We start from the raw sequence: 26,423 nt of genomic DNA, 5'->3' as shown, positions 1-26,423 counted from the left end.
ATGTTTTGCTTCATCCGCGTTGTTCTTATACCCCGCACCCTATGTGATATTGAGGAGTACAAACTCGTAATGATGGACATCATCATCATCACACACTATCTGCATGCATTTGCGACATGAAATGCGACTTCTTTTTTCATTCACTTCGAAAAAATTGTCTTGCTAGTAGTGGTTGCTGGATGGTGGTGATGTTCGATCGTTGGGGGTTTGCACTTCTTGAAAGTGGAAGAGGATGTGTTTAGTGTAATTAATTAGATTATTTGTTTGTGTGGGGAAAAGGTGTCTGGGTTTAGATGATACCAACATCAAATACATTTCGTATGTTAATGAACTTAAAGTCTTTGATGAATGTGATTGTGAAGTGCTCGAGTTAATCCTTTTGTTCTTCAAGATTGCCCTTTCATACACCCTCATCTCTGGCTTTCATTACTTCTCCGTAATAATGGCCTGTCTCGTCGTTCTCCTCACTTCTAATCGAGTATTCTCTCTCATCTCGTGCATTCGTCCCTGAATCTCAATCTCAAATCCATCTCGATCTCAATTCAAATTTCTCTCGCAGACCGCCCCAATCCAGCCCCCAACTCCAAAATCCTTAATCCTCAGCCTTACCCCACGCCCTCCACCCACAGCCACGACTCACCACTCACGAGTTACGATGTCGGATGCAGTCACTGTCACACAAACCAGCTACGCCTTTTTTTTTTTATCCTTTTTTTTTTCTGATTCGGAGGGTTTCTGAGTTTTCACGACGATCTCACTCCTCAATTGGGAACCGTCTGGAAAACAATTATTTCATGATTTAAAGTCTTAGAAGATAGGTAGTACTTGGAAATCACATGTCAGGATATAAATATCAATATCAAACATTAAAGTTTAAATTCGAAAGTTTGATTTGATGAGAAGGAGAAGAAGAAAAGTGAATCAGCACAGACCTCAAAACCAGAGCTATACTACCCTATCCTATGCACACCGTTGGAACAAACGAAAACCTCACTCACTCACTCGTCGGAAGAACGCTACTGACAGCACGCTGCAAAGCTTGTTTCCCCCTCCCGGTCCCTTTCCTCTTCCATCGCGTCGCTGCTGACCTTTCTTTCCCTTCTAACCCTGTCGTCGGGGAGCGAAGCGCTTACTGTACACTGCGCCTTGAGAGATTGTGAGGCGGCGTATTTGTGTGATGGGAAAATTTAGAGGGTAGGGAAAAAGCCTTCCACGTCATACGGATGTTGGGATGATGACGAGGAGGATGAAGCGAGGCCATGTCCCCGATACGGTTTGTTGCATTACGGGAGGGCAGATGCGCGTGCGTGTGTCAATATTCGCTTTTGCAGAACAGGTAGAACGAAGCAATTCTTGTGTACGTAAGATTGGTGAGTGGGTTAAAGTGCCGAGAGGATGGATAGATAGATAAATGAATGAATGCATGGGAGCCGAAGATGCCGGTCGGTATAGGACAGTACGGTTGAGGATTGAAATGGACTGTACTGTATTGTATGGAGGTGTGGTGCAAGCTAAAGCTGAAAGCAAGCTGTCATGGTAAGGAGCGGGAGGAGAGGAGAGGTTAAAATCTTATGGCGTGGAGCTTGTTTAAGGAAAGCTTGTTTGGGAGCTTGGGTAGGAAAGTCAATTCGGAAGCTTGGTAAGGTGGTGAAGAATTGTTAGATTGGGTATTGCTGATAGGTGAGTCGGCCGATGATAGCGATTGCGGGCGTGGTCGGGAAAGGCGGATGGTACGGGAGAGGCGGAAGAATTGAGGGTAGAGAGAAGGAGGGAGACGTCATGAGGCTCAAACGTATTTTGAGTTGGAGGATAATGTGTTGAGGATTAGGGAGGAAGGGAGTTTTTGCTTACGGCAAAGAATCGAAGGGTTGACCGCTTTGGGCAGAATAGAGAGCTCGGTTGTGGTTTCCCCCTTTTTGGAGGCTTTCATTCTTTCCTGCGTTCTTTCGGTCTTACTTGGTTCTATGTGTATGCGAGACGTCGAGACGAGGCAGGTAGTGTGGAGAGGGGAATGGAAGGTAGGTACGATCTGAATGTGATGGGTGGTTTCGTTTCGTGTAGCGGGAGGGTTGCTTCCCCTTTCGATCGACGGTGGATGAAAGGGGGGATTCTGTTTTGCGATTTCTTTTCTTGTTATTATTATTGTTTCAAGTAATTCGATCAAGTAGCAATAGCAACGTTGTGTGCGGTTCATGTTTTGAGATTCATCTAAGGTGCTGCTGCTCTTTTTGGGGGAGAGGAATGGGGTAGTCCAGACTTGCTTGACTGTCCTTGTGAAGCGCTGGCCAAGTGGTCGGAAATGCGTTTGGGGCCATTCTGCGTTTTCAGTTCATCGTACTTGTCCCTTGAGGGATTGAATCTCGAACCGGGGGTCTTCTGCATCACGTGGATCGAATGTGAAATGCTGTTAGATGACCGAGGGGAAGACAAACGATAATTAACCTTGCTCTGTTTATGATTCCAGCATCTTTCTGGATTTCTCGGTGAAATATTCAATATTGGCTTCACTCTTTTTGCCCGTGTCCAAATAGGAACAATACTTTGACAATTTCAGATTGGCTCATGGAGGGTGTCGTTTTGGCAGAAATGAATGAAAATTCTACCTGCCCTTTTGGATAGCTTATTCATGGCATCTCCTTTGAACCCAAGGCTGTTTAGGTTGTGCTTTGATCATCAAGTACCTAGGTAGGTTTCCTTTAGGCTTGTCTGTCACGTGCTTCGTACTGTTGTGTCTTTTTTGTTTGTGGAAGTAGAGTGCAGAGATTGTCCAGATGTGGCATCTAAGTCGATCTTTTTGGCATATTTTTTCTTAATCTAATCTTTGAGTGTCCTTTGTTCATCGCATGTTTTACTCGAGGAACATTTTGTAGCGTCTTGAAAGCCTAGAATCATGCGGCAACAATTCGCCTTGCATGTTTGTGGCATATCTGCATGGGACTTTCGTCAATCCAATTACGCACTTGGGTGGCTGAGATCATTACTGCATGGCACTTTTGCTCGTCCAGTGAAATCCTGCTTGGGATGGCTGCACTGCACTTTTGTCGATCCAATCAAACGCCGACCAGACAACGAGATCTGTGATGGTTGTCAACCTCAGCTTTCAGCATATATCGAACCCACTGCCTCACCGAAAAGTCGCAACCATTTCTTCCTGGAAGCTTCAGCAAGTATCGAAGTACTCTCCATTGGTGAACTCATCCAACATGGAAACTGGGCAGTCCCAAAACAATGTCACCGCAGCCTTCTCTTTTATCCCCGTTACGCAGCCTCACCACCCACAACCTCAAGGGTTCTCCAAGAAAGACTGGGAAGACTTGAAACCTGTCATTCAAACTCAATATCTTGAACATCGCCAGACAATAGGACAACTTTCTCAGTACTTGAAAGAGAACCACGGATACAAGCCAACGTGAGTAACACTAGGGTTTAACCTGTTAAGCTGTACTAACACCAAACAGAAAAAGGCAGCTCCTATCTCGAATCTCGGCGTGGGGGTTTGAAAAGAACGTGAAGAAGACTGAACGAAGACAGCTTATTCAAAAACACCGCGATGAGCTCGAAAACTCAGAGTTTGCACCAAGAAATCTGAGAGGCCGGACAATCAAGAAGGAAAAGTTGATTCGTTGGGTGAGACAAGAAGAGGGAGAAGTTGGAGGATCAATGATCGATGATAGCGACGAAGTCATTCTAGGCAAGCCCATTTCGCTTGTTGCTTCTTATCCATTTTGCTGACGTATTCTTTGAAGCAACGATGGAGGCTCCAAAAGAACCAACAACAGAGAATACTTCAGTTGCCGACAACCAGAGTGCCCCTGACAATCTGATTGATGATCTCGAAGTTGTGTCAAGTGCCCACAGTGAGCACTATCCATTCGGCCAAGGGTGTATCGACGTCATTGGATCACCGAGACTTACCGGATTGTTTGGGCTGTTGACGATTGAAGAATTTGGCGGCATTCCCGACCTGGACTTGAGTTCCAATAATTTTGAAGGTGTCAACATGTCGGATGTGGACTTGATGGACCTTTGTAATGGATCCGATAGCGATGTTGGCGAAGTTCTACCTGAAAACGACTCCCGTCTAGTCAACTTTACATCTCCCGCGAAGACATCGAGACTCGACAAACTTCTAGAAACTTGGACGCAATCGGGTCTGCAGTTCGAATTATACCCGTTTCCCGAGTCCTCAAATCGATCCTTCGATACTCGATACTTCACTTCAAACACCTCTGCCCTCCCAAAGATGTCCGAGTCGGAGTGTCTGACTAAATTCCGAAAATTGAGGCATCTGGCTGTTGTCGAAGTCAGCAATCTTGCTGGTCGAATGATGACCATCGCTAAGGGACTGTACATGTCAAGAGATTTTGCCTCTGCGGAACGCTGGTACCGGCGCATAGTCACAGCAAAACAAAAGATAAGATGGCACAAGCCAGAGGAAACTTTGCAAGCTTGCCTAGCAGTTCTAAGCTGTCTACGTCACCAAGGCCGATACAGCGAAAGTCAACAGCTTCATAATGACTTGCATGCAAAAATCGAGGTAATCTTGGGTAATGATCATCGTATATCCATTCGGTCGCAGGAATTAAAAGCGGAAATCCTATATTACTTGGGACATTCGGCAGAATCAGAAGCTATTGATCGGCAGATTCTCCAGATTCAACTGAGCAGCTTTGGGGTTAGACACGCTGAGACACTCACCAGTCTAGGAAACTTAGGATCGGACTTGGTAAGGCACAAGAGATGCCCGGAAGCTCAACGTCTACTTGAGGCTGTCATATCTTTCCGATATCAAGCAATGAAAGCTCCAGGGGCCATTGCAAACAATGAACTAGGCTTCCTTTATTCCATGACTTGTCTTGCTTCAATTTGAAACTCTGACAAAAATTATGATGAAGGTTTGAAGGTTCTCGACTGTGTACAAAAACTTCTGGGGAAAGTAACAAGGGTTAAATGCTACGAGGTATACAAGTATCACTATCAACGAGCTCGCACCTATGAATACCAAGAACGCTTCGATGAAAGCGAAAGTATCTTCAAAGGCCTATTGAGATATCATGAAAACTTGCTGAGGTCAACCCTGAGAAGGAGTGTGATTCGGAGGCTTGCAAAAATTTCGTTCCGAAAATATCGCATTCAAGAGGAAAGTTTTTGGCTCGAGAAACTATATGATTCTGAAAAGAAGTATTTTGGATTACTGCATAGATATACCATGCATACTTGTCAGGATCTTGGATATTGCTATGTGGAGCTGGGACGATGTCGTAAAGCGAAACACTTCTTTGAAAGCGTCACCCAAGAAATATCTTTGATTACGAAAGACCTCGACGCTCGGAACAAATGTGTTCAAGACGTCAAATCATGGATGTTGGATCTGGAAGAACGGAGGGAGGAAGACTATGAGTTGGCGAGTCCTGAAGACGAGGACTTTGACGATGAGACGGATTCGGCTGCAGATATCGACTGGACGGAATGCGACAATATTCCTGATCCACTTGCTGAACCTTGAGGAACCAAAAGGAACTTTGAGCTACTGGTCATTCGAAGTATGATGAGAGATTCGAGAGTCTTTAGGGACTTCCAAGATATGGTGATGAGGTTGTGTGTCTGAGGTTGTGTTTCTGCTGTATGGATATGATCTAGAGATCATTGTCTTCCATGGAACTTGGAATTCGCGACGCGCTGTCGCAGCATATGTTAGAGCTCGCGTTTTCTTCATTGTCTTCAGTCCAACATCACGTATTTCTGATTCGAGGTATGTAATCGCAGTTGCGGCGTCTGTATCCGGTCGGAGATGTTTATGCAAGTACTCGTGCTTTTAGATCGAGCTACATGCTGCGAGGTAGACCCTCTTGAGCCAATCTCGAAACCTTTGCTGTTTCCCCTTGGAATGGTCTCGATTTCGCTACTAGACTTACCTTCTTTCAGACCTCATCAACAAGCAGTTGTTCGTGCTTATCGTTGCCCTTCTCTCCATTGAAACCGTGATCTCGCTTGCTTAATGATAAACACGATATACAATTATTTTGTTGTTTGTTGACATGCCTGTGTCTGTCACATGTATTTTGCAACGCAGATGACTAATGAGATGCCACTCCGCTTGAGATTCATAGACTGATTGAAGGCTGTGAAGTTCCACCTTTCACTTGTTGAGAATTGCTTTCCGCGTTGCAGCTTTTGGTGTGGGTCTATTTGACTTCTGGTCACGTGAAGCATGTCCTCTCCCGAAACATCTGCAGGTCTCGGGCTGTAGTAGCAGAGAAGGACTGTAGCGGTGAGACTTATAGGTTGTACAATTGTGTTGTTTGCTACCTGCGATCAATTTGGGTTCATCGTGTCTCAGGATTCTTGATCATTGAAACTTTATGTTGGCGTCCAGAAAACAACAAACGGCACCACTTCAAGCTGTTTCCAAGTTCCTTAGAATGGGGAGAAGCATGGGGAAGCTCAAAAGCACTGATCAAGATACAACATCCATTCTCGAACTCCTAACAGGTCGATTACTGAGACCGCAAGCCTTGAACGGCTCTCGTTTGACTCTGCGCTTAACCGACTGCTAGCTGGACCATGCACTTCTACGTGCTGTGCATACATACCCTTCTCGTCAGACGTTCACCTTGATAAGATTCAAAGCTATACAGAGTTGCCATCTATAACCATCTTGGTCTCCCTGGTTTATGATCGCAAGTTCTGGTGATGTGCTTGAAACAAACAAAGACACCACCACCTATCCAGGATTATCATTTCCCCAGTCGCCTGTATATATAGGCCTTCAGTCAACATAGACAACCATTTCTTTCATCGTCAGTCAGATCAACTTCTATTACACCGAAATACGATGGCGGCACTCTGGAACCCAGAAGAAGTCCTTGACGTCCACCCTCGCGGCGAGCGCATGACCTGCTCCGGGCTCAGTAAAGGCACCAAGAAAAACCAATTCAAACCTTGTCAAAATACCATATCAAAATCGGACAGAGCCTTAGCGACACAAATCGAGGACACACTCTCGATGCTCGATGTTGTGGCTCTTGGTGTCGAGGAGAATATTGTTAGTCGCCAACTGGATCTCTTGGTGCGTTGTACGTTGTGTGCAGGTGTGCACCGAAGACAAGAAGCGCAAATCGTCGCTACTACAGACAAGTTCAAGGAGTCTGTTCTGGACTTCGTGGCCGTGAACCATCGACAGGGAGTTTTTGCGCTACAAGAAGAACGACCTCGAGTTGTTGTTGCGCAACGGCAACGAGTCAACCAGGTGAGGTGCCTATATCAGACTGAAGACAGGCTTGATCACTGACAAAGTACTAGCAAGGAGCTCCTCGTGCTCAACCAGTCCCACTTCATGCCCTAGCCCGTCCTTTGCGGCCCGTCAATCAACGTGCCGAAGCTCGACCTCCTCCGCGGCAGCGCGAAGTACATGTTGTACCACCCTCACCCGCTCCTGTAAACAGACATCAGCTCGAACGCGAACGGCAAGCCCGTCTAGTAGACCAAGAAAGGCAACGTCGTCTAGCTGAGCAGCAGAGACAAGCTCAAGCTCAAACCCGTCTGGATGAACAAGCAAGACAAGTTCGCGAGCAGGCTCGATTTCGACGGATCGACGCAGAGCGGGTTGCTGAAGAGGCCAGAGTAGCCCAGGCAAGACGGGTCCGCGACGAAACTGAACGCAGACGCGTTGAGGCAGAGCGAGTTGCTCAAGAAGAGCGGGCTGCACGAGGACGCTTCGCAGAACAAGCAAGACGAGTCCGCGATGAAACTGAACGCAGACGCATAGAGGCAGAACGAGTTGCCGAAGAGGCTCGAGCAGCCCAGATCCGTGTCGACGAGCAAACAAGACGAGTCCGCGAGCAAGCTAATCGCATGCGCATCGCACAAGAGAGAGCTGCCGAAGAAGCCCGAGCAGCCCAAACTCATATTGTAGAGCAGGCAAGGCGGAACCGCGACGAACTTGTACGCAGACGCCAGGAGCAACTTGCCGAAGAAGCAAGAGTAAACAGAGCCCCCGAAATGAGAGAGCCTGACCGATTCCCTGCCGTTGCCAGATTATCCCACGCACCTCAACCAGCACGAGAAGTCCGTCGCCAACCCCTAGATGAAGACTGCTATATCTGCCACGAGTCCATCGATACTCCGGAAGATGCTACTTGGTGTAGAGGCCAGTGTGGGAAGAATGTTCATCGGGAGTGTTTTGAGGGGTGGAGTAGGGTGCAGAGAGCTGATGGGAGAAGGATTACTTGTGGGTATTGGTAAGTTGATGAAGATTCATGTGTGTGGGAATGTGGGTATGGTGGCTAACTGGTTGCGGGATTCTTTTAGTCGCGCTCCTTGGGTTGGGGATGTCCGCCGTTGAGGTGATGGTTTTGTCTGTGGTGCTGCTTGGGGGATGGATATTGATGCGCAGTTTGTGGGGTAGTGAGTATTAGGGAGGAATTAGAGAGGTATATATTCTCTCCGGCTACGTCTTTGTCTTGCTTATACATCTAGGTTATTGTTGGGATATGGCTGTGGACGTTCAAGGGTGGCTTGAGTTTCACAACTTGGGCTTGGATTAAACATTAATCAAGAGTTGGTAGCATGCGTTCGGAGTTCTGTAAAGGTTTTCAGCATCTTGGTTGACGTTTGTTTTGAGATCTGAGGATATGGTTTATGGATTGGTGGGGGCATTTGTGCAGGCGTTCACACTGTTGCCCGGCTCACTATGGTAACGATGTCTTTTATCAATATCAAGTATGCTCTTCTCCACTGTAACTTGTCACTCTCCTGTCATTTGATCGAATGTCCTATTCTTGGCAAAAACCCTTCTCGAGTAGTCTATAGTTTCAACCGTCCGTACATTAACATAGGATCGAGTACACCGCTGCATCGATATAGCACCATGAGATGAAATCACTGACTAAACTTGGACTGAACATCTTCAATTCGTATGCATAAGTTTAAATAACTCTGATCCGCAAGTAAAATCCATAATTCGTTGCACCTCCAAAACGACCGAAGATTCATCCAGTAAAAACCCTATTCCCCTCCAAACATTCTTCAAGCAGCATTATTTCCATTCATCTCTTTATCTTTCTTGAAGTGTTTCGCATGGAAGTCTTTCGCGATGCCGCTGATGCCTCCATTTCCAGAGTCGGGGATATGTTGATTATGGGAGTTGTATCCAGTTCCCGCGCCCGTGGCTGTAATCTCGCGCTCGATGGGTCCACCTTATATCATTAGCTTCGACCCCACCAGACCAGATATAAACGCCAAAGAGCACTCACCTTGTTCATAAACAGCAGTATCCATAGGCAAAGTATCGAAATGAATCTCAACCTCCTCACCCCCAGCCAAGAAGAGATACCAATACACGACACCAGTGAACAAACCTCCACCAACGATGTTACCAAGGAGAGAGGGGATCATGCTCTTCCAGATATAGTAGCCGACAGTGAGGGGCTTGGGGGCGCCGAGGAAGATGCCGAGGGGAATGAAGTACATGTTTGCGATTACGTGGTCGGTGCCGAGACCCACGAAACACATGACGGGGAACCAGATTGCGACTATCTTGGAGATAATTTCGCGGGAGGAGAGTGCGAGGAAGACTGCCATGCAGACGAGCCAGTTACCTGGTGGAGAGTAAGTCGGTTGAGTTTGAGTAATGTTTGGACGAATGAAGGAAGCAGTTGAAATGGAAATGAGACAATGACATTCACGGAATGTAGGGCAGAGATTGCATGCAGTGTATAGTAGGAAGTGATGTCGATTTTAAGGAGAGTTATTGTATGGCATGCAGGTTGGGAGGGAAGCTTACACAGAATGCCCTTCAAGAAGATCTGATGCCATTCGGGAGTGACGACCTTTGCCTTTGCGAAAGCTAATGCTTCATCTTTGTATGCTCCAGACTCGAAAGTTCCTCCATCTGTTCAATAATCAGTACGGAATTTTCAAGGATTGGGACGAGGATAAACATACAGCCAGTGAGGACAGCCATGAAAAACAAAGCTCCTGCTAGGTTACCGAAAAAGCTCACAACCCAGGTCTTCACGAGATCCAAGACACTGCATCTGCGATGGAGTAAGGCGACAACCGAGTACATGCAATAACTAGTGAAGAGATCCGCTCCAGTCAAGACAACCATGATCAAACCAACAGGGAATACCATGGCAGAGATAGTTCGGATTAGACCTGGAGCATTTGTCTGAAACCAAGGAGAAGAATTGGTAGATAATGATAGAGCACATCCAAATGAGATCAGAGCTCCTCCCATGAAAGAATTGATGAACATCTTGTCAATCCGCATCCGAGCCTTCTTGGCTCCAATGCGAGAGACAAGCTCTGTCGTCTGAGCTGGGGTAAAGGCGTCCATGATGGCTGCAAAAACCAATCGAATTGACTCAAAAACAGTTCTCCAAGAGTTGATGTCTCGACAAAGATGGAGAAAGTAAAGCCAAGAGAAAACAAGAGATTATAAACGCCAGCCAAGACCCCAAGCTACATACTTATGGAGCTTCGATAACGCACCCATGCTGCACAGCAGTAAGCTGATGTGTATTCCATCGGCATCCTTGTTAAACCGTTCATTCGGTAAGACTGTGCCAAGGACTTCGCTTGGCATCCCACGGCCCTCTCCCCAGGCCGCCATGTGCGGAGAAACCTTGTTAACTCGTCGAATCTGGGGAGGCTTCAATCTCTTTGGGAAGTATCACCGAGGTTTGCTCTCATAGTTCGCTATTCATTCGGTGAAAGCTCGGAAAGTAGCTACGAGATGAACTTAAGTATTAGAAAACATGGGGTTGGAAGTAGAAGATACATCTGTGCGGGACGCGGGGGAAGAACTTAGGAACGTGCTTATCAGGGAAGGACGAGAAGATATTCTGTACAAGCGAGAAGTAATTCGATTGGTCGTTGGAGGCGAGCGAGATGTTTACACGTTGGAGGCTGACATGCATGCATGGGAATCATCTTCCAAATCATTGGTGATATGCCAGGCTGCTGATATCCAAAATTGGATCTGCAAAATCGAGGCCCAGATGCCAAGAAAGGTTATCTGAGGGGGCTGCCCGAATGGATCGTCGGTTTGCGAGGTTGTAGAAATCGACTACTGTATACGTGTCCCAAATTGGCAACTCGGTACTTCTTCAGCAAAAGACGATGTTTGGAGCTATGAAGGGACTTGCAAAATAGGTCTGTCTGGTTGTTTGATCAGACCGTTGAACGCCACAAATCATGTGCGGGGACCCCATGTGTGGGAATGCAATGTGATTCGTGGGCTGGCTTTCTTCCTCGTAGTTCAATTAGATCCTGGGACTTAATGGACGTTGACAGATGCGGCATCTGCGGAAGGCTTCGTCTCTGAAGCTTTTCTTGCAGCACTTTGCAGCACTTGGCAGTCTTGGAGATGTTGGTAGTAATTCAATTGGTGCAGTTTCAGCCACAGCAAGCCGTGCAGTCAGACTGGATCCCAGTAGATGTTATGTCTCGGCCGACGCGGTCAATAAGCTGCAAATGTGTGTCAGATAGAAAGTATGAATATCAAATATATCTGGGGACAAACAAGAGTAAAGGTTTGTAGTTGCGCATAACTTTATGCGAGTTATAAATAGCCGCTTCCATTTTGAGACACTTAAAGCTCCATCTCCAACAAAAGCAAACATCATCATAACCAATCTCAACTTCCACATGCTGTCCACTGCCAAATTCTCGATGAACTGCTACAGTCGCATCCAGAAAGCGAAAGAGTCGCGGGGGTGTTGGGGCAGCAGAACTTTCCGGAATTTCGACTGCGGTAAAGGTAGCTAAGCAGAACATCATGTCGCTATCCTTGAGCAAACTGAGAGAGATCTCATTCTGCTCACCAAGGCCTTCTTCAAAGCTTCGCAGGTGATTACAAGAGCGACAATTCATCGCCCAATGCCATCCAACAACGTCTCTCTCGGAATTGTGGCAGGTATGCTCTTCAGGACCAGGGCATCAATTCAGACACTATGATTGTCAGTCGCTAACACGGCATCGGGGCAACTGTTTGGGAATTCGAACTCATTCCTATTGCAAGTCGAATCTCTTTGAAGGCCCTGAGTGTTCCTCCTACGAATGCTAATGTATATCGCAGACCAATCGTGAACCTCCTCTTCAGCAATGAACACGAACTCCATCGAAAGCTCCCGACATCTGCCACGCAGGCAAAGCAGATATCACAGGCGGGCGGCTGCATACTGTACTAGGAATGGATTAGCTATTGCAGAACACGTCCACAGCTTTCAAGGCAATGGCTGCTCACAGAAAGATGGTAGCTTGGGTTTTTGCGACATCGACTGGGTTCGACATCAAACCTCTGCAAGAATGACATGTTTATGCCTCTTTTGCGCATCCTCCAGCCAGATCCACACACTGTATGAGAGACTTCAACTCATTGTTAGGGATATTGAACAAAGTTATGGATATCGATTAGTGGAGAGCAGACCCGAAACTTGCTGTCCAAAACACAAAACAACACTTTCGCTTTCAAAGCACGACATCATCTTCAACCTTTGTCAACTGAAGAGAGCAAACATTTCCAACGAAGAAGCAGACTGCATTATATCGTTGCAACAATTCAATGATGGATCCAAAACTTCGACAGCTACGACAGCTACGAAAGCTACGAAAGCTACGAAAGCTACGACAGCTGCAGACGCCATCTGGGTGGAAATTGTCTGGCGACATATATCCATGGCTCACCTGAGGTGCAGCTCAAACGCCCAGAAAGACACATACTTCAAGTAACATCAAGCAACAAGTAACATCTTGGTGACTGCTCACAGGCACTTCTATTATACTCCATAGAGTGCATAATATTTTTCAGGACACATTCACGGGCTTGGCAAACACTCCCTTGAACGAACTGGGCAGCTCAGGAGCAGCTCTGCAATGAATGGAGATACTTCTCGCCTGCTTCACGGCCTCGTTGAACACGCATAATTTTCCATCCTCAGTGGCCGACTGTGTTCTCGCCTATCTCAGGGAGGGCCTCTGTGGTTTGGTGAACGCTTGTCAGAGGCAGAGGCAGAGCAAAATACAACAATTGTTATTCGTCAGAAGCTTGGCCAGCGCTCAATGATAGACCGTCTGAAGGTCAAGAGCTTGACATTCCAGTCATACAGCTCACTTGCTTGGTACTTGGCATGAGCTCGAAGATAGCAGCAAAGTAGTGACTGGCAAGGGCTTAGCACCTGGCGAGATATCTCCGCTGGCAAAGAAAGAACAAATGGAACGAGCACAAGGGACCAAGTCGAAGCCGCCGGGCACTTTCTTCCCCTCCGCTACTCGCGGTCATAGAGGAAGGATCCCAGTCCCGGCGGGCGCCCCCCCTCTTCATGCCACACCTTATGATCGAGGAGGATCAAAATGTCCGGTCTCTTGTTCCCCTTGGTGGGCAAATGGGTAGATATTGCTCGTCGCCTGAACAGGTCGGTAATCAGACCAGTCTGGAAGGTGGACTTGCGGTAGAGCATGTGGCATTTGCTGCTGGCCGACCATGAGTTGCTGCTCCATCAGCGAGAGATTTTGAGACTGCAGCGCCTGACTAGCCATTTGTGTTGGAAAAAGGCTGTAAACATTTTCTTGGAGTGCGAGCATTTGCTGCTAATAAACTATGAGTTGCTGCTTATACAGCGAGGGATTTTGAGACTACAGCGCCTGACTAGCTATTTCTGTTAAAAGAAAGCTATAAATATATTCTCGGAGTGCGGGGCTCGCTCCGAGAATATATTTACAACCTTTTTCCAACAAAAATAGCTAATTAGGCGCTATAGTCTCAAAATCTCTCGCTAATGGAGCAGCAACTCATGGTCGGCTAGCAGCAAATGCTCGCACTCCAAAAAGATGTTTATAGCCTTTTTCCAACACACCTCGTACGACTCAAGGGTTAGATGGCAACATAAGTCAAAGATTGGTCTCAACGTCCGAGGCTCTAGCAGAGCTCTCAGCTGATCCCTTTTGGAACGTTCTTGGCCTCTGATAAGTCTAACTCAAGTGGAACACGATTACTTCTTGATCAACCATCGTGCAAATATGCACTTGATTTTGAGCTTGACTTCGAAGCTCCATTTCGTCTGATCGAAAAGCCCTCTACTTCACGCCTTTCGGCCTTCCTTTGTGTATGATTACGCCACCTCCACGTCCAACCATCGGCACTTGCAGCGCATTGTCTGAGGATATCAATGCTGTTGCTTCTCTTTGCATTCTGCCATTTCAACTCTTCTCTACTCGCTATCCACATAAACACATCGATGTACCAGCTTTTGGACTTACCATTTCACATCTCCGAAGTGGATATCACCTGCCGAAGTCAGATGCTATAGAGATGCTGCTCCAATCTTGGATAATGATGCCTAAGCCCTGCAGAATCTCACTCGAGAAGGCCAGTCAATTCTCAGAACTCGTCTATCTGTCGCTTATTTCATGCCGTGCAACCTTAAAGTTGCCCCCTGAACGATCTTCACTTGAAGCGAATGAATCAGGGTGCGGGAATCAATGATCTATTAGGGCTGCGTTGAGTTACCGAGTCGGTGAGGCCAGCACATGCAAGAATTGTCCGTCTCCTATTTGACAATGCAAGTGGATTACAAGGCTATCGTTGTTCCAAAGCCGTGTTGAAGCACGGGAGATCATTGGGTACCGAGAGACTATATTGCGGCGAAGTCTGGAACATTTATCCAAAGTATTTGGAAATATAGTATCGGTCCCGGTGCTCCACGAGCTTCGAGTAAGGAAAGTTCGGAAATCGTTGAGGCGTTGTGTAAAGTTGATGGTAGTTTGCCTACGATCTCGCTTTTGGTCGCGATCTCGCTTTTAGCTACGATCTAGCTTGTTTACTCACTCGATACTTGGCCCCGCGACAACATTCAGATCGAACAAGAACAACAACTACCACTACCACCACCATCTTCACCAAAAGCTTCAGCAGCTCCAAGACCACTCACAACTACACAAACTCTCTCGATACCATTGTACGAGCTACCAACAATGCCTTCCCAACAGAGATTCCTTCTGCTCGCGCAGCTCTTCCTCCGTGCCGTCTCCGTCCTCCTTTCCCTCGCAGCAATTTCGCTCGGGGTTGCCTTCGTTGCCCTGGGCCAACCGGCTCAGGTTGTTGTCTTTGCTCTGGTAAGCTCCATTGTTCACTGTACTGTTGATATCCCTTTTCGCGCTGTCGAAGCCCCTCTCCCCAGAGGCTATTTGCTCCTCCACGGATTATGATCCTTTCCACCCTACAGAGTCCTCCCAGATGCTGTCATATTCCCAGAGAATATCTACTTTAGCAAAGCTATATCTTTCTGGATCTGTTATACCTCACTTTGCAGCAGGAGAATGGCTGTTTAGAGGACGTGCAAGAAAAGATCTGTTATCAGAATCATATATCTCACAACCATATCAACTGCACAATACAACCTTGTCCAACCTTATTTCTTTCCTCCCAACTCCCAAATCCCCAATTCAAACCTCCACCAGCCCTCTCCCAAAGACGTACAAGCTAACTAACAACCTCTAAACAGTCCTCCGCCACCTTCCTCATCTCCTCCATGGAGCTTCGCGTGCTCCTCCTCCACTTCGCTGGCCTCCCGACCCCTCGCTTCCCGCCCGCAATGTTCGTCGCCTGCGACGTCATTGCCGTTCTGTCCGCCGTCGGTGCTGGTGGGGCTCTCATTGCCCAGGGTGTTGGTCCTTTGGAGGGAGTTCGGTACGGGGAGATTTGGGTTGTTGTTTTGCTGGTGTGAGTTTTCCTCCTATTTTCGTTCCGAAAAAGGCTAGCGCGGAATGGGTATTTTAGGATTGAGAAGGAAAGTCCAGAGCTAATAATGTCCAAAACAGCATAGTACATTTCTTCTGTCTGCTCTTCGACTCCTTCGAGTATTGCGCCTGGCGCGCCCGTCTCCGGGAGGAGCGGGACGACAATCACGATCCGTATTTCTGAGGGGGAGTTTACTGGGCTTTGCTTTTCCGTTCGGAGTTGGGAGATTATGTTTGAGATACCCCTTTGCTTTGCTGGCTCTTCTTGAGCAATGAAACTCCGTCCGATTCAAGGACATCGCAAACTGATTCAAATTTCCTACCGCTAATCTATCTATACCTTGTGACTACCCGCAAGAGAAACCCTAACAGGCATCCCATCCACCGGCTTCGCAGTAGCCTTCATCTCCTGAAACGCCCTATGTCCAAACATGCCCCTCTTCCCATCCAACATCTCCCCCGGCTTCTCTCGTCCTAGCTTCCTGTCCCATTCCTCGTAGCAAGCGGTGATGTCAAATTCCCGGATCGTGAGAGCCATGATGATCTTCATTTCCAGCATAGCGAGTTCTTGGCCGATGCAAGCGCGCGGTCCTTTTTCGAAGGCTCGGTAGGCGTCTTTTGGGATAGAGGATTGAGGGGATAAATGGAAGGATGGATGGGAGGGAGGGAGGAAGCGAGCGGGGAGAAAGGAGTCGGAGAGCGGAAAGAGGGAGGCGGAGCGGTGCATGGTGTGGTTGTTTATCCAGACCATGGTGTTGGCTGTTGGGTGCGTGGTGCCGTTGTAAGTTAGTGTCAGGCCGGGGGAGCCTTGGCGCGCGGTGGAGGCGGGGGTGTAGAGGCGGAGGGTTTCTTGGGTTTGTTAGTTTCGTACTTTTGAAGGATAAGTTCTAAGGGGGGGAAGAGAGAAAGTAAAGACTTACCTTTGATGACTGCTGTGGTGTAGGGAAGCTCGTTCAAGAGTTTAGAATCGGTTTTCAGTTTCTCAGCCGTAGATCCAATGTCCCCGAAAACCTCGTCGTGTTCTTGTCGTACTCATGCCAGCTCCTCGGGGTGCAAGCTAAGCAGGTAGTAGATGTAAGACATAGTGCTACTAGACGTATCGTGCCCGGCAAACAGGAACGTCTTCATCTGGTCAATAGCCACTTGCATAAACTCCTCGTCGACTTTCTCCCCACCATACTCATCGATCGCCAAATCGATGGCCGGTTTCCGCTTAAGCTCCACAGTCCCCTCCGCGCGCAGCTTCATCCTGTCTTGCAGCACTTTCTTCAGGTAATTGTTCATCTTGCGTGAACAGTACCAGTGCCAGAACATCCGGTTCGGATCCCAGTTCAAGATAGGGTTAACCAGCATCGCGTTCGGTGTATGCTCCACCGCTGCTCTGAAGGAGTTCACTAGTTCATTCTCGCTGATTTGGCTGTTGAGATCGTGGTCCATGATAACGTGACCCATGATATCGATCGTGAGTCTGGTTAACGGGTCCTCGATCTGCGTCAGTTCTCCTGTGCCAGCGAGGGAGCTGAGCGTGGAGTGGAAGATTAAACAATCGTCGACGATCATGGGGATTAGGGTCGTGAGATGGGCGGCGCTGAAGCCGGGGTTGAATGGGGCGCGGGTTCTCTTCCAGGCGGAGCCGTGGAGGAGGAGCATGCTTGTTTTGCCTGTGATGTGGGATATCATTTGGGGGTAGATGTGGTATTTTGGGAGGTTGAACTTTTGTACTGCTTGGGCGGCTACTTCCTTTTTTCTTCGTCAGTGAGGCTTTGAGGGGAAAGAAAGGAGAGGTACCGGATCGGTGACGCAGAGTTGACGCATGTCGGAGATGGGCCAGGTGTCGAGGTAGTAGATGCCGTCTAGGTTGTGCTTGCGGGAGAGGAGGGTCATGGTGCACATGGGGTGCGTGTTCATGGGGCTGTTCTTGTAGATGTCTCCTGTGGCGGGCATACTGCCGAGCCACATGCTGAAGGGAGGTGCTTTGAGGGAGCCATGCTGGAAGGTATCGCCGGTATATTGATGTAGAAGCGGGGTGATGTACTTACGACGCTGTGGTAAGAAGCTCTGTATCTGTATATCCTCACGATCCAGATCGAGACAAGGGTCCCGAGAAGGATGAAGATCAGGGATGTCGAAGGTCGATAGTGAGAGATCTCGAGCTCCATTCTGATTTAGGTGATTGAGAGCAAGGCAAAGCTACCTAGGTATGAAGTTGTGAGATGCTTTGAGAATGGAGAAAAGAGGTCCAGAAAATATAGCCTGAGGTTGTTGTTGGTTGCCTCAAACTGTTTCTCATTGGTAGTCGAAACGGGATTGGGAATGCTTCGCCGCAACCGGACTTTCCTGACATCTTCGTATATCATCCACAGCCCGCGCCATCTTTATTGCCTCGAAGTCTTCGCCATTCATGATTTCTCCAACCACCGTGCCATACTCCGAGCAACGAATGATACTTCAATATTAACCCGTCTTCTTCTTCTCTCCATCCCGTCATGATATAAGGCTGCGGAGAAAAGAAAGAATCCATTGTCCGAACACGATATGTTCAATTCGAGATTTCGTCCGATCTTTCAAGTTTCGAATCTGAATTGACATCGTGAAGATCTGAACTAGCCATTTCAGGTTTAATGATGTCAGCCTCTCTCTGAGTGAGAAATGCCAATGCTCACAGAAACATCATTGGATGAGAAAAAATGAGGTTCTAGACTTTTGTTATCCATTTTGCTGCGCCGCGCATCACCAAAGTTGGGGGTGAAGACCGGATGCATCCGTTTCGGGCAAGGTCAAAACAACAGTGGTTGACACTACTCTCTACGCACGGACCAAAAACACCAAAATCATGAAGACAACAAAAATAATAATACATTATAGTAACTCTACAATCTACCATTTGTTGCCCCTAATAGGCTTCCCACCGCACCTTCCAACCTCTGCGCATCTTCTGGGCATATCAGCAATACGCTCCCGTATTTGCTTTAAGGTAATTTTGTCCCATTCCTCCTGAATACCTATCTTCATATCCTCCTCAGAATCAAATAACCTACGCCTCAATCTTTGCTTTATAATGCTCCAAATAGCTTTAATGGGATTGAGATCAGGGCTTTGGGCAGGATGGACAAGGTTTTGGATATTGTGGGCACTCTTATACTCTTGTGCTAACTCCTTTTTGCGCATGCTATGAGAGGGATCGCTATCCTCTTGCAATAGCCATGGTTTATCATCGATATGGCGCATAGACTCGATGGCTTGACAGTAGATAGGTAGTAGACGGTCCACATAGTACTTCTGGGTCATAGAATTGCCTTGTACTTTGACCTCTCTTGCATGTGGCATCAAAGCTTCCCATTCTTTGATTCTATGCTTATACTCCTCTTCTGTCTCTGTTGTAGGGCGTCGCTTAGGTTTGGGAGGAGGTGGAGGATGCTCAATTTTGTCCTCCTCATCGTTATAGAACTCCAACTTCTCTGCTTTGCCGTACTAAGAGATCCAGCCTGCAACATGAAAGCGTACTCCTTTGAGAGGAGGTCTCTCTTTAATATTTTCAGGCGCATCACGCTTCCCACGCTCTCTAGTGATCATTCCTTGAGCTTGTGATGTAGGATCAACATGTGCTTTATCTGTAAAGACGATATGGTCCCAAAATCCATGTAGAGGTTCCTTTTTGTGATCGTGGCCGTACTTCTCCCTCTCCTCCTTATTCTTAGGAGAGATCTGCTTCTTAACAAAGGCGCATTTGTACCTGCCACCTCCCTTGGTATTCCGCTTCATCATCCGCTGCAATTGGCGCTTCCCAACAGGCAGATTATGGTACTGAATCTGCACCTCATAAGGTTGTTTTCTGACAGGGTTTCGAGAGGGGGACACCAAGAGCTTGCACATCGATTTAGTGACTTTAGACTTGTGGCCAAGGATGGCAGATCGTAGCCGAGTGCGTCGCAGTGCCAAAGAACCTATTTCCTTATATTTACGGTCCCAATTTCTTGCAGTACCCTCTGTAATGCCGCAATCGGCTGCTATAGCTCTCCTAGAGCGGACACCACGATCACGCCGCATTGCGTCAAAATATCGACACTTCCTTGTAGTCGTAGCTTCTTTATTGGCAAGGGGTTCGGGGGACGGAGTCTTGAAGGGATTGGATCGCGTTGGTGGTGCCATTCTGTTAAGTGATGTGTATTGTTGATATTATTGTTGATCGCGAAAATTTAATTTCGGTGTTTTTGGTCCGTGCGTAGAGAGTAGTGTCAACCACTGTTGCTTACTCGTTAAGTGCGGGGCCAGGGCCTCAAGCTTGTGTGCAGCGTCGCTGCTATCTCTACTGTACCGTCATTTTTCTAGATTTCAAGATGTGTTTAATGGGCCTCGGCTTATCAAAGGATATTTGTGCCCCTCGATGACAGCAATATGGCTGAACCTCCAAAGCGCGGGAGAGCTAGCAAACCAAAGACCAGATCAGGATGTCGAACATGTGAGTGCGGCTTGTAGCGTGGAGACTAATCGCTGACAATCATTTCTATAGGCAAGTGAGTGGTCTTTAATATATGGATCTGAAATCCGTGCCGCATGTCATGACGACAAATCAAGATTGACACCTTCTGGTACAGGCTTCGACGTGTGAAATGCGATGAAACGAGACCGTTTTGTCTTCGATGTACAAAATCTGGATGGGACTGTGAAGGATTCCAAGTCTTCCCAAAACGTACCGTTCCTTCACAACCTCTCCTACCAAAGAGTCCCGTGCATATAGCACCTAAAAGGGTAATTCCCAAAAGGTTGGAATCGACTGACATCCTGCTCATTGAGCCTTCTTCTCATCCTCGGTTTCACATCCAAGAGGAACGTCGATACTTCAATGTCTTCCAAACAAAGACCGCCCCCGAACTCACGGGATTCTTCGAATCCAAAATCTGGAATCGGCTTATCCTTCGATCTTGTCACGATGAACTCTACGCTTGGCACGCAGTCGTAGCCATAGGTGCATTGCACCGCACTCTCGAACTGTCCAACGATCCCAATCAAGATGCCAAAGCCATTAAAACTCACCACACCTTCGCTCTCAAACAATACGGCACCGCACTCCAATACATGCGTCAAGTCGCCCAACGAGAAATGAGCGAGTACCGCCTCCGCGACACCCTGATTTCCTGTCTCCTAACAACATGCTTCGAATCCTACATCGGCAACCAAGAAGACGCCCTCACACAGGCCCAAGCCGGAATTGATGTTCTGATCCATTGGTCGTTCAACTGTGCCACCGAAGATAGTTGTCACAAAGAAGACGACATGGTATCCGCTCGCCAAGTCAGCCGACGCTCAAAATTCATCGACGATGACCTCCTAGGCGCATTCACCCGTCTCGATTTCCAAGTCATGCAGTTCAGGGGAGATTCAGTCAAGAACCGACCCTTAAGTACATCATACCCCGCCATCCCCACTAAATTCGAGTCCGTGACCGAATCGCGATTCTTTTGGGACCTGATTGTGAGGAGAGTGCAGCAATGGCATATCGTGCAACATGCAGCTGCCACGGAACAAATCTCCACTCTTGATTTCGGGGAGAACAACACGAGTGAGAATTTCAAGGATCCAGAGTTCGCGGATAGGATTGAGCGGGAACTCGAAGCGTACGAAGAAGTCACCGCGTTATGGTACGACGCGTTCTTGCCCTTATTCGAAGAAAGTAGAAAGGCGCCAGGGAGCAAGATGTTCATCGGGGCGAATATGATGATGGTTCGGTACCTACCCTCCAGATTCGCGATCTCGAGGAAGGCGGAGACGAGCGATACCTACGCGGATACCTATTTGGATGATTATAGGACGGTGGTGAGGTTGGTGAGGGAGGTGTTGGAGGACTTTAGTGAGGTTCCGACCGGACAGGCGGTTTTTGGGATGGATGTTAATTTGGTGTTGAGTTTATTTTTGGTTGGGACGAGGTGTAGGGAGCCGGGGGTGCGGAGAGAGGCGATTGCGCTGTTACTGAAGCATCCGAGGAGGGAGGGGCTTTGGGATAGTTTGATGGCGGCAAGAGTGGCTGGGTGGTTGATGGAGAAGGAAGAGGAGGGGATGGTGGATGGGAGGGTGCCGGAAACGGCGAGGTTGCGGATTGTGAAGAATGATTTTGTGTTGAAGGAGAGGAAAGCTGTGCTTCGGTGTTCGAAGTTGGTGGAGGGGCATGAGGAAAGGGTTGTGTTACCGGATGTCACGCTTACTTGGTGATAGATCATGGACGAGACTCTGGAACAACAAAACGAACGAATTCTTGGGGATAGGCTGAGCATTTTTCACAGGCTGGAAGTATCAATTTCTCAAAAGCCGTCAGGAAGTGCGACAGCACCATAAATATTTCGCGTGGACATTTCCTCGAGAGCTTCGAGAATTTAGCGCGAATAGCGCAAAATGCGCGAAATGCGACTTCGCGCCGTTTTTCGAGGCAGAGTGAAATGACCAGTTCCACGGCGAAGAATCTGTGTACGACGTGTCATCTAGGAACACAGCATGAGACTCAGCGAGGGGTTTGTCTGAAGAAAGATGATCCTCTAGGGAATTATTGGCCACCATCCCACGATGGAAGACCCAGAGTCCTCACCAAACATCGATGTACGAAAAGAACCAACTCACCAGGGGGAAAAATCAATACAAACCATCTCAACAACACAAGAACAAAACAAATAATCAGTGAACAGACCGTTATTCGTGTTCTCGTCTCATACGTACTGTACTGTACACTATTGTACAAATCTCGCTCCTCAATGCTCTCTCTCCCCACCATCAAATCAAAAAGATCTCTCGAAACGCCTATCAATTAAAAGGGCAACCGTCACCCGCCCATCTACCGCTAAAATCCTCAATCCTCCCCTCCCTCCCCTTACAAGATATCGCCCCCTATACATGTCATCCAGTAACCACTCACTCACTCACTTACTCACTCACCCAAACCAAAAATTCCAGAAAACCTCCAACTCGAAACTCAAACCTTACTTACGCAGCAGCAGCATTACAAGCCGCCTCCTGCGCATTACAATCACTCACACTGGTCCCGGCCAAACTCCCCGAGTTCGCGGCATTGGAACACGCAGTATTCTGCACGGAGCACGATCTCTGCAGCGCCGCCGCTTTGTTGACGAACGTCGCGCCATCAACAGCGAAGGGACGGTCGCCAGAGGACTCCACGACAGCGGGGGCTGCGCCGCCCAGGGTGCCGGTGAAGGTTTGTACGTTGGCGGAGGCGGCGGCGCGGCGGGTGAATTTGAGTTTTGCGGCGGAGACGCCGAGCGCGGAGTTGAAGGCGTCGGCTGCTGCTTGGCCTGTGGCTGCGGCTTGGGGGTGTTAGTCTAATTTTGGAGATTGGGAGGAAGGGGGAAGGGGAAGGGGAACGTACCAGCAGCGGTTTGAGCAGCGGTGCAGGCGGAAATGGCATCAGCGCCCGCTTTGCAGCTGGAGGAAAGTTGACCGCAGATGAAAGAAGCGATGACGCCGATGTTCAATGCGGAGCCGTGGTTGAAGTCATCCTGGTTGACGGCCTGGAAGGAAGCTTGGGTACGGCCGTCGAGGCCAACGGCGAATTCGATGGCGGGGTCGGAGCAAGTGCCGAAGTCGAGGGCAGCGCGCTTTATCTTTGTGGATGCGGCGGCGTTGCATTGAGCTTCTTGGGCATTCTGTTGTACTTGTCAGTACTTATCTGGAGATTTGGGAAAGGGTAAGGCATACGCAGTCAGCAACTGAAGTTCCGGCGAGGGAACCGGAGTTGGCGGCGTTGGCGCAGTTGGTGTTTTGGATGGAGCATGAGCGTTGGAGAGCAGCGCCTTCGCCGACGAAGGTGTTGCCGTTGACGGTGAATGGGCGTTCTCCGGTGGAGGAGACGACTGCGGGGGCGGCTCCACCGAGAGTTCCGGTGAAGGTTTGGACGTTGGCTTGGATGTGTTAGTTTATATCTATATATTTGGATGTGAAGGACTTACTTCCGGCAGCAGTGGCGGCTGTGGCGCTTGCAGCAGAGTCAGCAGTGGCCGAAGAATCGGCGGCAGGGCAAGCTGAGGCTTCAGCAGCGGCTGAAGTAGCTACGCCGGCGGCGGATGCAGTGGAGTTGGAAGCGCTGGAAGCACTGGAAGAGCTGGAGACGGCGATGTTGGCAACGGCGGCAGTGATTTCGGCAGCAGTGGCATCATCGACGAGCAGGTTCTGGGAGAAGATACATCCTTCAACATCATCTGCAACGTCACAGGTGTTTCCTTTACCAGTGTTGTCGTCAAGCTAATATTGTCAGTAAGGTTCAAAAGTTGGGAACTGTATGCTTACGTTTCCTGGTGCAAAGGTACCAGAGAGAAGAGCTTCTTGGGGATCAGCTCCAATGGAAGCGAGTTGCTGGGCGAGAGCAAGAACAACAGCCTTGTTGCCAGCGGCGGCTCCGGAAGAAGCAGGATCTTGATGTTGTTGCACAGCCTCAATCTCCGGGTTGACAGCAGTCTCGTTGCAGATAACACTAGCGAGTCCAACGGATCCAGTGTTTCTCTCCAAAGCAGCATACATCAAAGCATCTGCTTGACCAGTGACATTTCCAGCAGCCTTGGCGTTGGTGAAAGCTTGATCGGCGGTAGCTTGGTGAAGACAGTCCAAGTTGGTGATGGTTCCTGCACCAGCAGCGGCAGCGGCGTTACCGAGAAGACCAAAAACGGGATCTTGGATGCCTGCTGGGTTGTTGATGTTCAAGTTGACACGGACACCATCGAGGAATCGGTTGTGGGAGTGCTCTTGAGGAACCTCACGGCCTCTGAGCATGGCGCGGGGAATGGAGAAGACATTCTTAGGCGCTGGCATAGGAGCTGCCGAGGTGAGGCCAAAAAAGGCAATGAGGAGGGTTGCGGTCTCGTACTTCATGATGGCGGTCGTAAGGGAGTGACTGTAGATGTGATATAAAGTATAGACAGTTATAAAAGAAGGGCCGGCCTAAGATTGTTGAATAGAGCAATAAGGAATGTGTAGAAGGACAAAGTTCACAGAACTGGGGACTGAAAGAATGTATAGTGAACCGAAAGAAAGACTGAAGATGCGATGAGGAAAGAGAGAAACAGCAATGCAAAAGTGGACGAAGGTCTCTTATAGCTTGAATGTTCCGCGAAACCATCATTTCCTCTGAAAATTGGATCAAACGGTAGCCCGGCATGGACTTCCACTTCTGTCGCCCCTTCGCATTCGACTTGAATTGATGCAAGGGAGATCATACTGGAGAACATGGCGTTCCTCTAGGACGAACTCCTCTCAGTCCATCCGGTGTGCAGCCGCCAGGCCTAACGACGGTCCAGGTCTGAGTCGCAAGTTGCGGTCGACATATGCTTGAGCGCGGCTAGAGCCCTCTCAGCGCGCTCGGAGGATCCACCGATTGGTTAAGCATAGATGATATGGGGGCCGTTGACGAGGTAACAATTTGAGATGATGCAATGCACCCCGGCCCGTTGACACTGGTGAGATTAGATGCGTGGTATCAGACGGTGTAGGGATGTCCAGATGAAGCTGGTGCACACCGTTAGACCGCCCGAGTGTCTGGGATGAGAGACGATCCGTGAATGATGATCGCAAAGATCGCTCTTCCTCGTCTCCTTTCGACCTCTCAATTGGTGGCATAACATCTCAAGGCTTGGCGATGCAAATTATCAGATGGCCGGGGATTTCATGGGACGGAGGTCGTCTCAAACCGTTTGAGGTTGGTAGGCGAGGATGTGCCACAGGCCTGCCCTGAGACGACCACGTGATCGCTTCAGGGGTAAGCGATCAGATTAGACAAGGGAGAGACGACAGGAAAGTCAGAACAAGCGCTGAAAAATCGCTATTTTGGCGGTCTGGCCGTCCAACCTCGAAGCTCGAATACGAAACCCCGCATCGTCTCTATTCTGCTCGTGGTCGTCATCCCATCTGATGTTTTCATGCTTCATCCGAGAAGCAGGGCATAACAGGCGACGCGGCCTCTTCATCTTAAGCCTCGGTGGGAGACCCGTCCGGGCTTCCCATCTGTTGCGACTTGCGAAAATAATTTCTTGCGGGTTTGAAGGCTCTATCTGCCAGAATCGTACGATACGCCTTTTGTTAGCGGCTGAAGAAGATTAAGTTAAAGAGTCCTCCCATCCCGCTGTCAGGACGGAGAATAATCTTACGTCCAAGCATCGAAGCAGTTCCTCACAACTCCTCGACGATCTCTTCCATCGAGAACGTGGCCTCGGATGTTTGATTTGCATGAGGCTGGTTGCAGGAAAGGATATTTATCAGATGAGGATAAGATGTCAGGATGTCCTTGGACATTCATGCCTTGAACAATGAGATGTGACTTAACAGAACGAATGCCGCTACCCCACAATCTGTGCGCATGACGACCCTTGTGAATCTATGAAATCAGAAGCTAGAAGTTTGGTAAAGTTCTTCGTGGGGAAAGGAACATTTGCGGCGAAGCATGAATGATGTAAGACCGATGTGAGAAACTTCCATCAATATTGGAAATGCGTTGGGAACTCCTGCATCGCTTATTGAACAAACAACGTGCCAAGACATGAAGCACTGTCTACCTCCTCGACGTTATCGTGGCTGTGTATACCATAAGATTCTGGCATTGTTGTAACGCCTTGCTTTGAGCAGACCATAAACGCTTCGATATTCGGTACCGAGTCGTTGGATGTACATGACTGGATCGATCTGTGTAACCGGTT

The 26,423-nt window shown here is 48.5% G+C and overlaps 10 protein-coding genes across 10 annotated transcripts; 5 read left to right on the top strand and 5 right to left on the bottom strand.

Annotated features, from left to right (window-relative positions):
• Nucleotides 1-2,637: 2,637 nt before the first annotated feature.
• Nucleotides 2,638-5,040, top strand: LY89DRAFT_396785 (uncharacterized protein). The gene is made up of 3 exons (XM_018207239.1): nucleotides 2,638-3,409; nucleotides 3,459-3,691; nucleotides 3,747-5,040. Exons 1-3 carry the CDS (start codon nucleotides 3,081-3,083, stop codon nucleotides 4,868-4,870), a joined length of 1,686 nt encoding a protein of 561 aa, XP_018061136.1. The 5' UTR covers nucleotides 2,638-3,080; the 3' UTR covers nucleotides 4,871-5,040.
• A 1,745-nt stretch (nucleotides 5,041-6,785) lies between these two features.
• On the top strand, nucleotides 6,786-8,521 carry LY89DRAFT_768665 (uncharacterized protein; the record flags this gene model as incomplete). The annotated part of the gene is made up of 3 exons (XM_018221796.1): nucleotides 6,786-7,249; nucleotides 7,303-8,240; nucleotides 8,479-8,521. The coding sequence occupies exons 1-3, from the start codon at nucleotides 6,836-6,838 to the stop codon at nucleotides 8,519-8,521; spliced, it is 1,395 nt and encodes a 464-aa protein (XP_018061135.1). The 5' UTR covers nucleotides 6,786-6,835.
• A 471-nt stretch (nucleotides 8,522-8,992) lies between these two features.
• Nucleotides 8,993-10,484, bottom strand: LY89DRAFT_712355 (uncharacterized protein). The gene is made up of 4 exons (XM_018217973.1): nucleotides 9,946-10,484; nucleotides 9,785-9,892; nucleotides 9,255-9,599; nucleotides 8,993-9,197 (listed from the first exon to the last, which is right to left on the bottom strand). Exons 1-4 carry the CDS (start codon nucleotides 10,337-10,339, stop codon nucleotides 9,028-9,030), a joined length of 1,017 nt encoding a protein of 338 aa, XP_018061134.1. The 5' UTR covers nucleotides 10,340-10,484; the 3' UTR covers nucleotides 8,993-9,027.
• A 1,425-nt stretch (nucleotides 10,485-11,909) lies between these two features.
• LY89DRAFT_396681 (uncharacterized protein) lies at nucleotides 11,910-13,035 on the top strand. The gene is made up of 2 exons (XM_018207237.1): nucleotides 11,910-12,020; nucleotides 12,083-13,035. The coding sequence occupies exon 2, from the start codon at nucleotides 12,109-12,111 to the stop codon at nucleotides 12,733-12,735; it is 627 nt and encodes a 208-aa protein (XP_018061133.1). The 5' UTR covers nucleotides 11,910-12,020; nucleotides 12,083-12,108; the 3' UTR covers nucleotides 12,736-13,035.
• A 1,697-nt stretch (nucleotides 13,036-14,732) lies between these two features.
• LY89DRAFT_396698 (uncharacterized protein) lies at nucleotides 14,733-16,012 on the top strand. Its single transcript, XM_018207238.1, has 3 exons — nucleotides 14,733-15,117; nucleotides 15,507-15,724; nucleotides 15,823-16,012. The coding sequence occupies exons 1-3, from the start codon at nucleotides 14,977-14,979 to the stop codon at nucleotides 15,923-15,925; spliced, it is 462 nt and encodes a 153-aa protein (XP_018061132.1). The 5' UTR covers nucleotides 14,733-14,976; the 3' UTR covers nucleotides 15,926-16,012.
• Nucleotides 16,013-16,060: 48 nt separating this feature from the next.
• On the bottom strand, nucleotides 16,061-17,900 carry LY89DRAFT_726194 (cytochrome P450; the record flags this gene model as incomplete). The annotated part of the gene is made up of 5 exons (XM_018219037.1): nucleotides 16,061-16,590; nucleotides 16,662-16,763; nucleotides 16,833-17,481; nucleotides 17,530-17,730; nucleotides 17,781-17,900. The coding sequence occupies 5 exons, from the start codon at nucleotides 17,898-17,900 to the stop codon at nucleotides 16,076-16,078; spliced, it is 1,587 nt and encodes a 528-aa protein (XP_018061131.1). The 3' UTR covers nucleotides 16,061-16,075.
• An 877-nt stretch (nucleotides 17,901-18,777) lies between these two features.
• Nucleotides 18,778-19,212, bottom strand: LY89DRAFT_558624 (uncharacterized protein; the record flags this gene model as incomplete). Its single annotated transcript, XM_018208421.1, has 1 exon — nucleotides 18,778-19,212. A coding segment is annotated over one exon (435 nt), but the record flags the coding sequence as incomplete, so codon positions are not given.
• On the bottom strand, nucleotides 18,919-20,000 carry LY89DRAFT_396661 (uncharacterized protein). Its single transcript, XM_018207236.1, has one exon. The coding sequence runs from the start codon at nucleotides 19,888-19,890 to the stop codon at nucleotides 19,213-19,215; it is 678 nt and encodes a 225-aa protein (XP_018061129.1). The 5' UTR covers nucleotides 19,891-20,000; the 3' UTR covers nucleotides 18,919-19,212.
• Nucleotides 20,001-20,136: 136 nt separating this feature from the next.
• LY89DRAFT_726192 (uncharacterized protein) lies at nucleotides 20,137-21,949 on the top strand (the record flags this gene model as incomplete). Its single annotated transcript, XM_018219036.1, has 3 exons — nucleotides 20,137-20,200; nucleotides 20,252-20,255; nucleotides 20,337-21,949. The coding sequence occupies 3 exons, from the start codon at nucleotides 20,137-20,139 to the stop codon at nucleotides 21,946-21,948; spliced, it is 1,680 nt and encodes a 559-aa protein (XP_018061128.1).
• A 460-nt stretch (nucleotides 21,950-22,409) lies between these two features.
• Nucleotides 22,410-24,606, bottom strand: LY89DRAFT_661327 (uncharacterized protein; the record flags this gene model as incomplete). The annotated part of the gene is made up of 5 exons (XM_018212598.1): nucleotides 22,410-23,048; nucleotides 23,111-23,387; nucleotides 23,440-23,642; nucleotides 23,691-23,982; nucleotides 24,028-24,606. 5 exons carry the CDS (start codon nucleotides 24,604-24,606, stop codon nucleotides 22,711-22,713), a joined length of 1,689 nt encoding a protein of 562 aa, XP_018061127.1. The 3' UTR covers nucleotides 22,410-22,710.
• Between the last annotated feature and the right edge of the window lie 1,817 nt (nucleotides 24,607-26,423).

This window comes from Mollisia scopiformis, assembly GCF_001500285.1.
Source record: "Mollisia scopiformis unplaced genomic scaffold LY89scaffold_40, whole genome shotgun sequence".
Classification (NCBI taxonomy): domain Eukaryota; kingdom Fungi; phylum Ascomycota; class Leotiomycetes; order Helotiales; family Mollisiaceae; genus Mollisia; species Mollisia scopiformis.
Note: the sequence above shows the minus strand (reverse complement) of the source record. Positions and strands in the feature narration are given on the sequence as shown.

Coding starts and splice junctions, on each gene's coding strand:
- LY89DRAFT_396785 (XM_018207239.1), top strand. CDS start 3,081: ATGGTTGTCAACCTCAGCTTTCAGCATATATCGAACCCACTGCCTCAC. Junction 3,410..3,458: donor AACCACGGATACAAGCCAAC/GTGAGTAACACT, acceptor AACACCAAACAG/AAAAAGGCAGCTCCTATCTC. Junction 3,692..3,746: donor TAGCGACGAAGTCATTCTAG/GCAAGCCCATTT, acceptor TATTCTTTGAAG/CAACGATGGAGGCTCCAAAA.
- LY89DRAFT_712355 (XM_018217973.1), bottom strand. CDS start 10,339: ATGGACGCCTTTACCCCAGCTCAGACGACAGAGCTTGTCTCTCGCATT. Junction 9,600..9,784: donor CTTCTTGAAGGGCATTCTGT/GTAAGCTTCCCT, acceptor ACTCTCCACCAG/GTAACTGGCTCGTCTGCATG. Junction 9,198..9,254: donor TACTGCTGTTTATGAACAAG/GTGAGTGCTCTT, acceptor TAATGATATAAG/GTGGACCCATCGAGCGCGAG.
- LY89DRAFT_396681 (XM_018207237.1), top strand. CDS start 12,109: ATGAACACGAACTCCATCGAAAGCTCCCGACATCTGCCACGCAGGCAA.
- LY89DRAFT_396698 (XM_018207238.1), top strand. CDS start 14,977: ATGCCTTCCCAACAGAGATTCCTTCTGCTCGCGCAGCTCTTCCTCCGT. Junction 15,118..15,506: donor AGGTTGTTGTCTTTGCTCTG/GTAAGCTCCATT, acceptor ACCTCTAAACAG/TCCTCCGCCACCTTCCTCAT. Junction 15,725..15,822: donor TGGGTTGTTGTTTTGCTGGT/GTGAGTTTTCCT, acceptor TGTCCAAAACAG/CATAGTACATTTCTTCTGTC.
- LY89DRAFT_396661 (XM_018207236.1), bottom strand. CDS start 19,890: ATGGCACCACCAACGCGATCCAATCCCTTCAAGACTCCGTCCCCCGAA.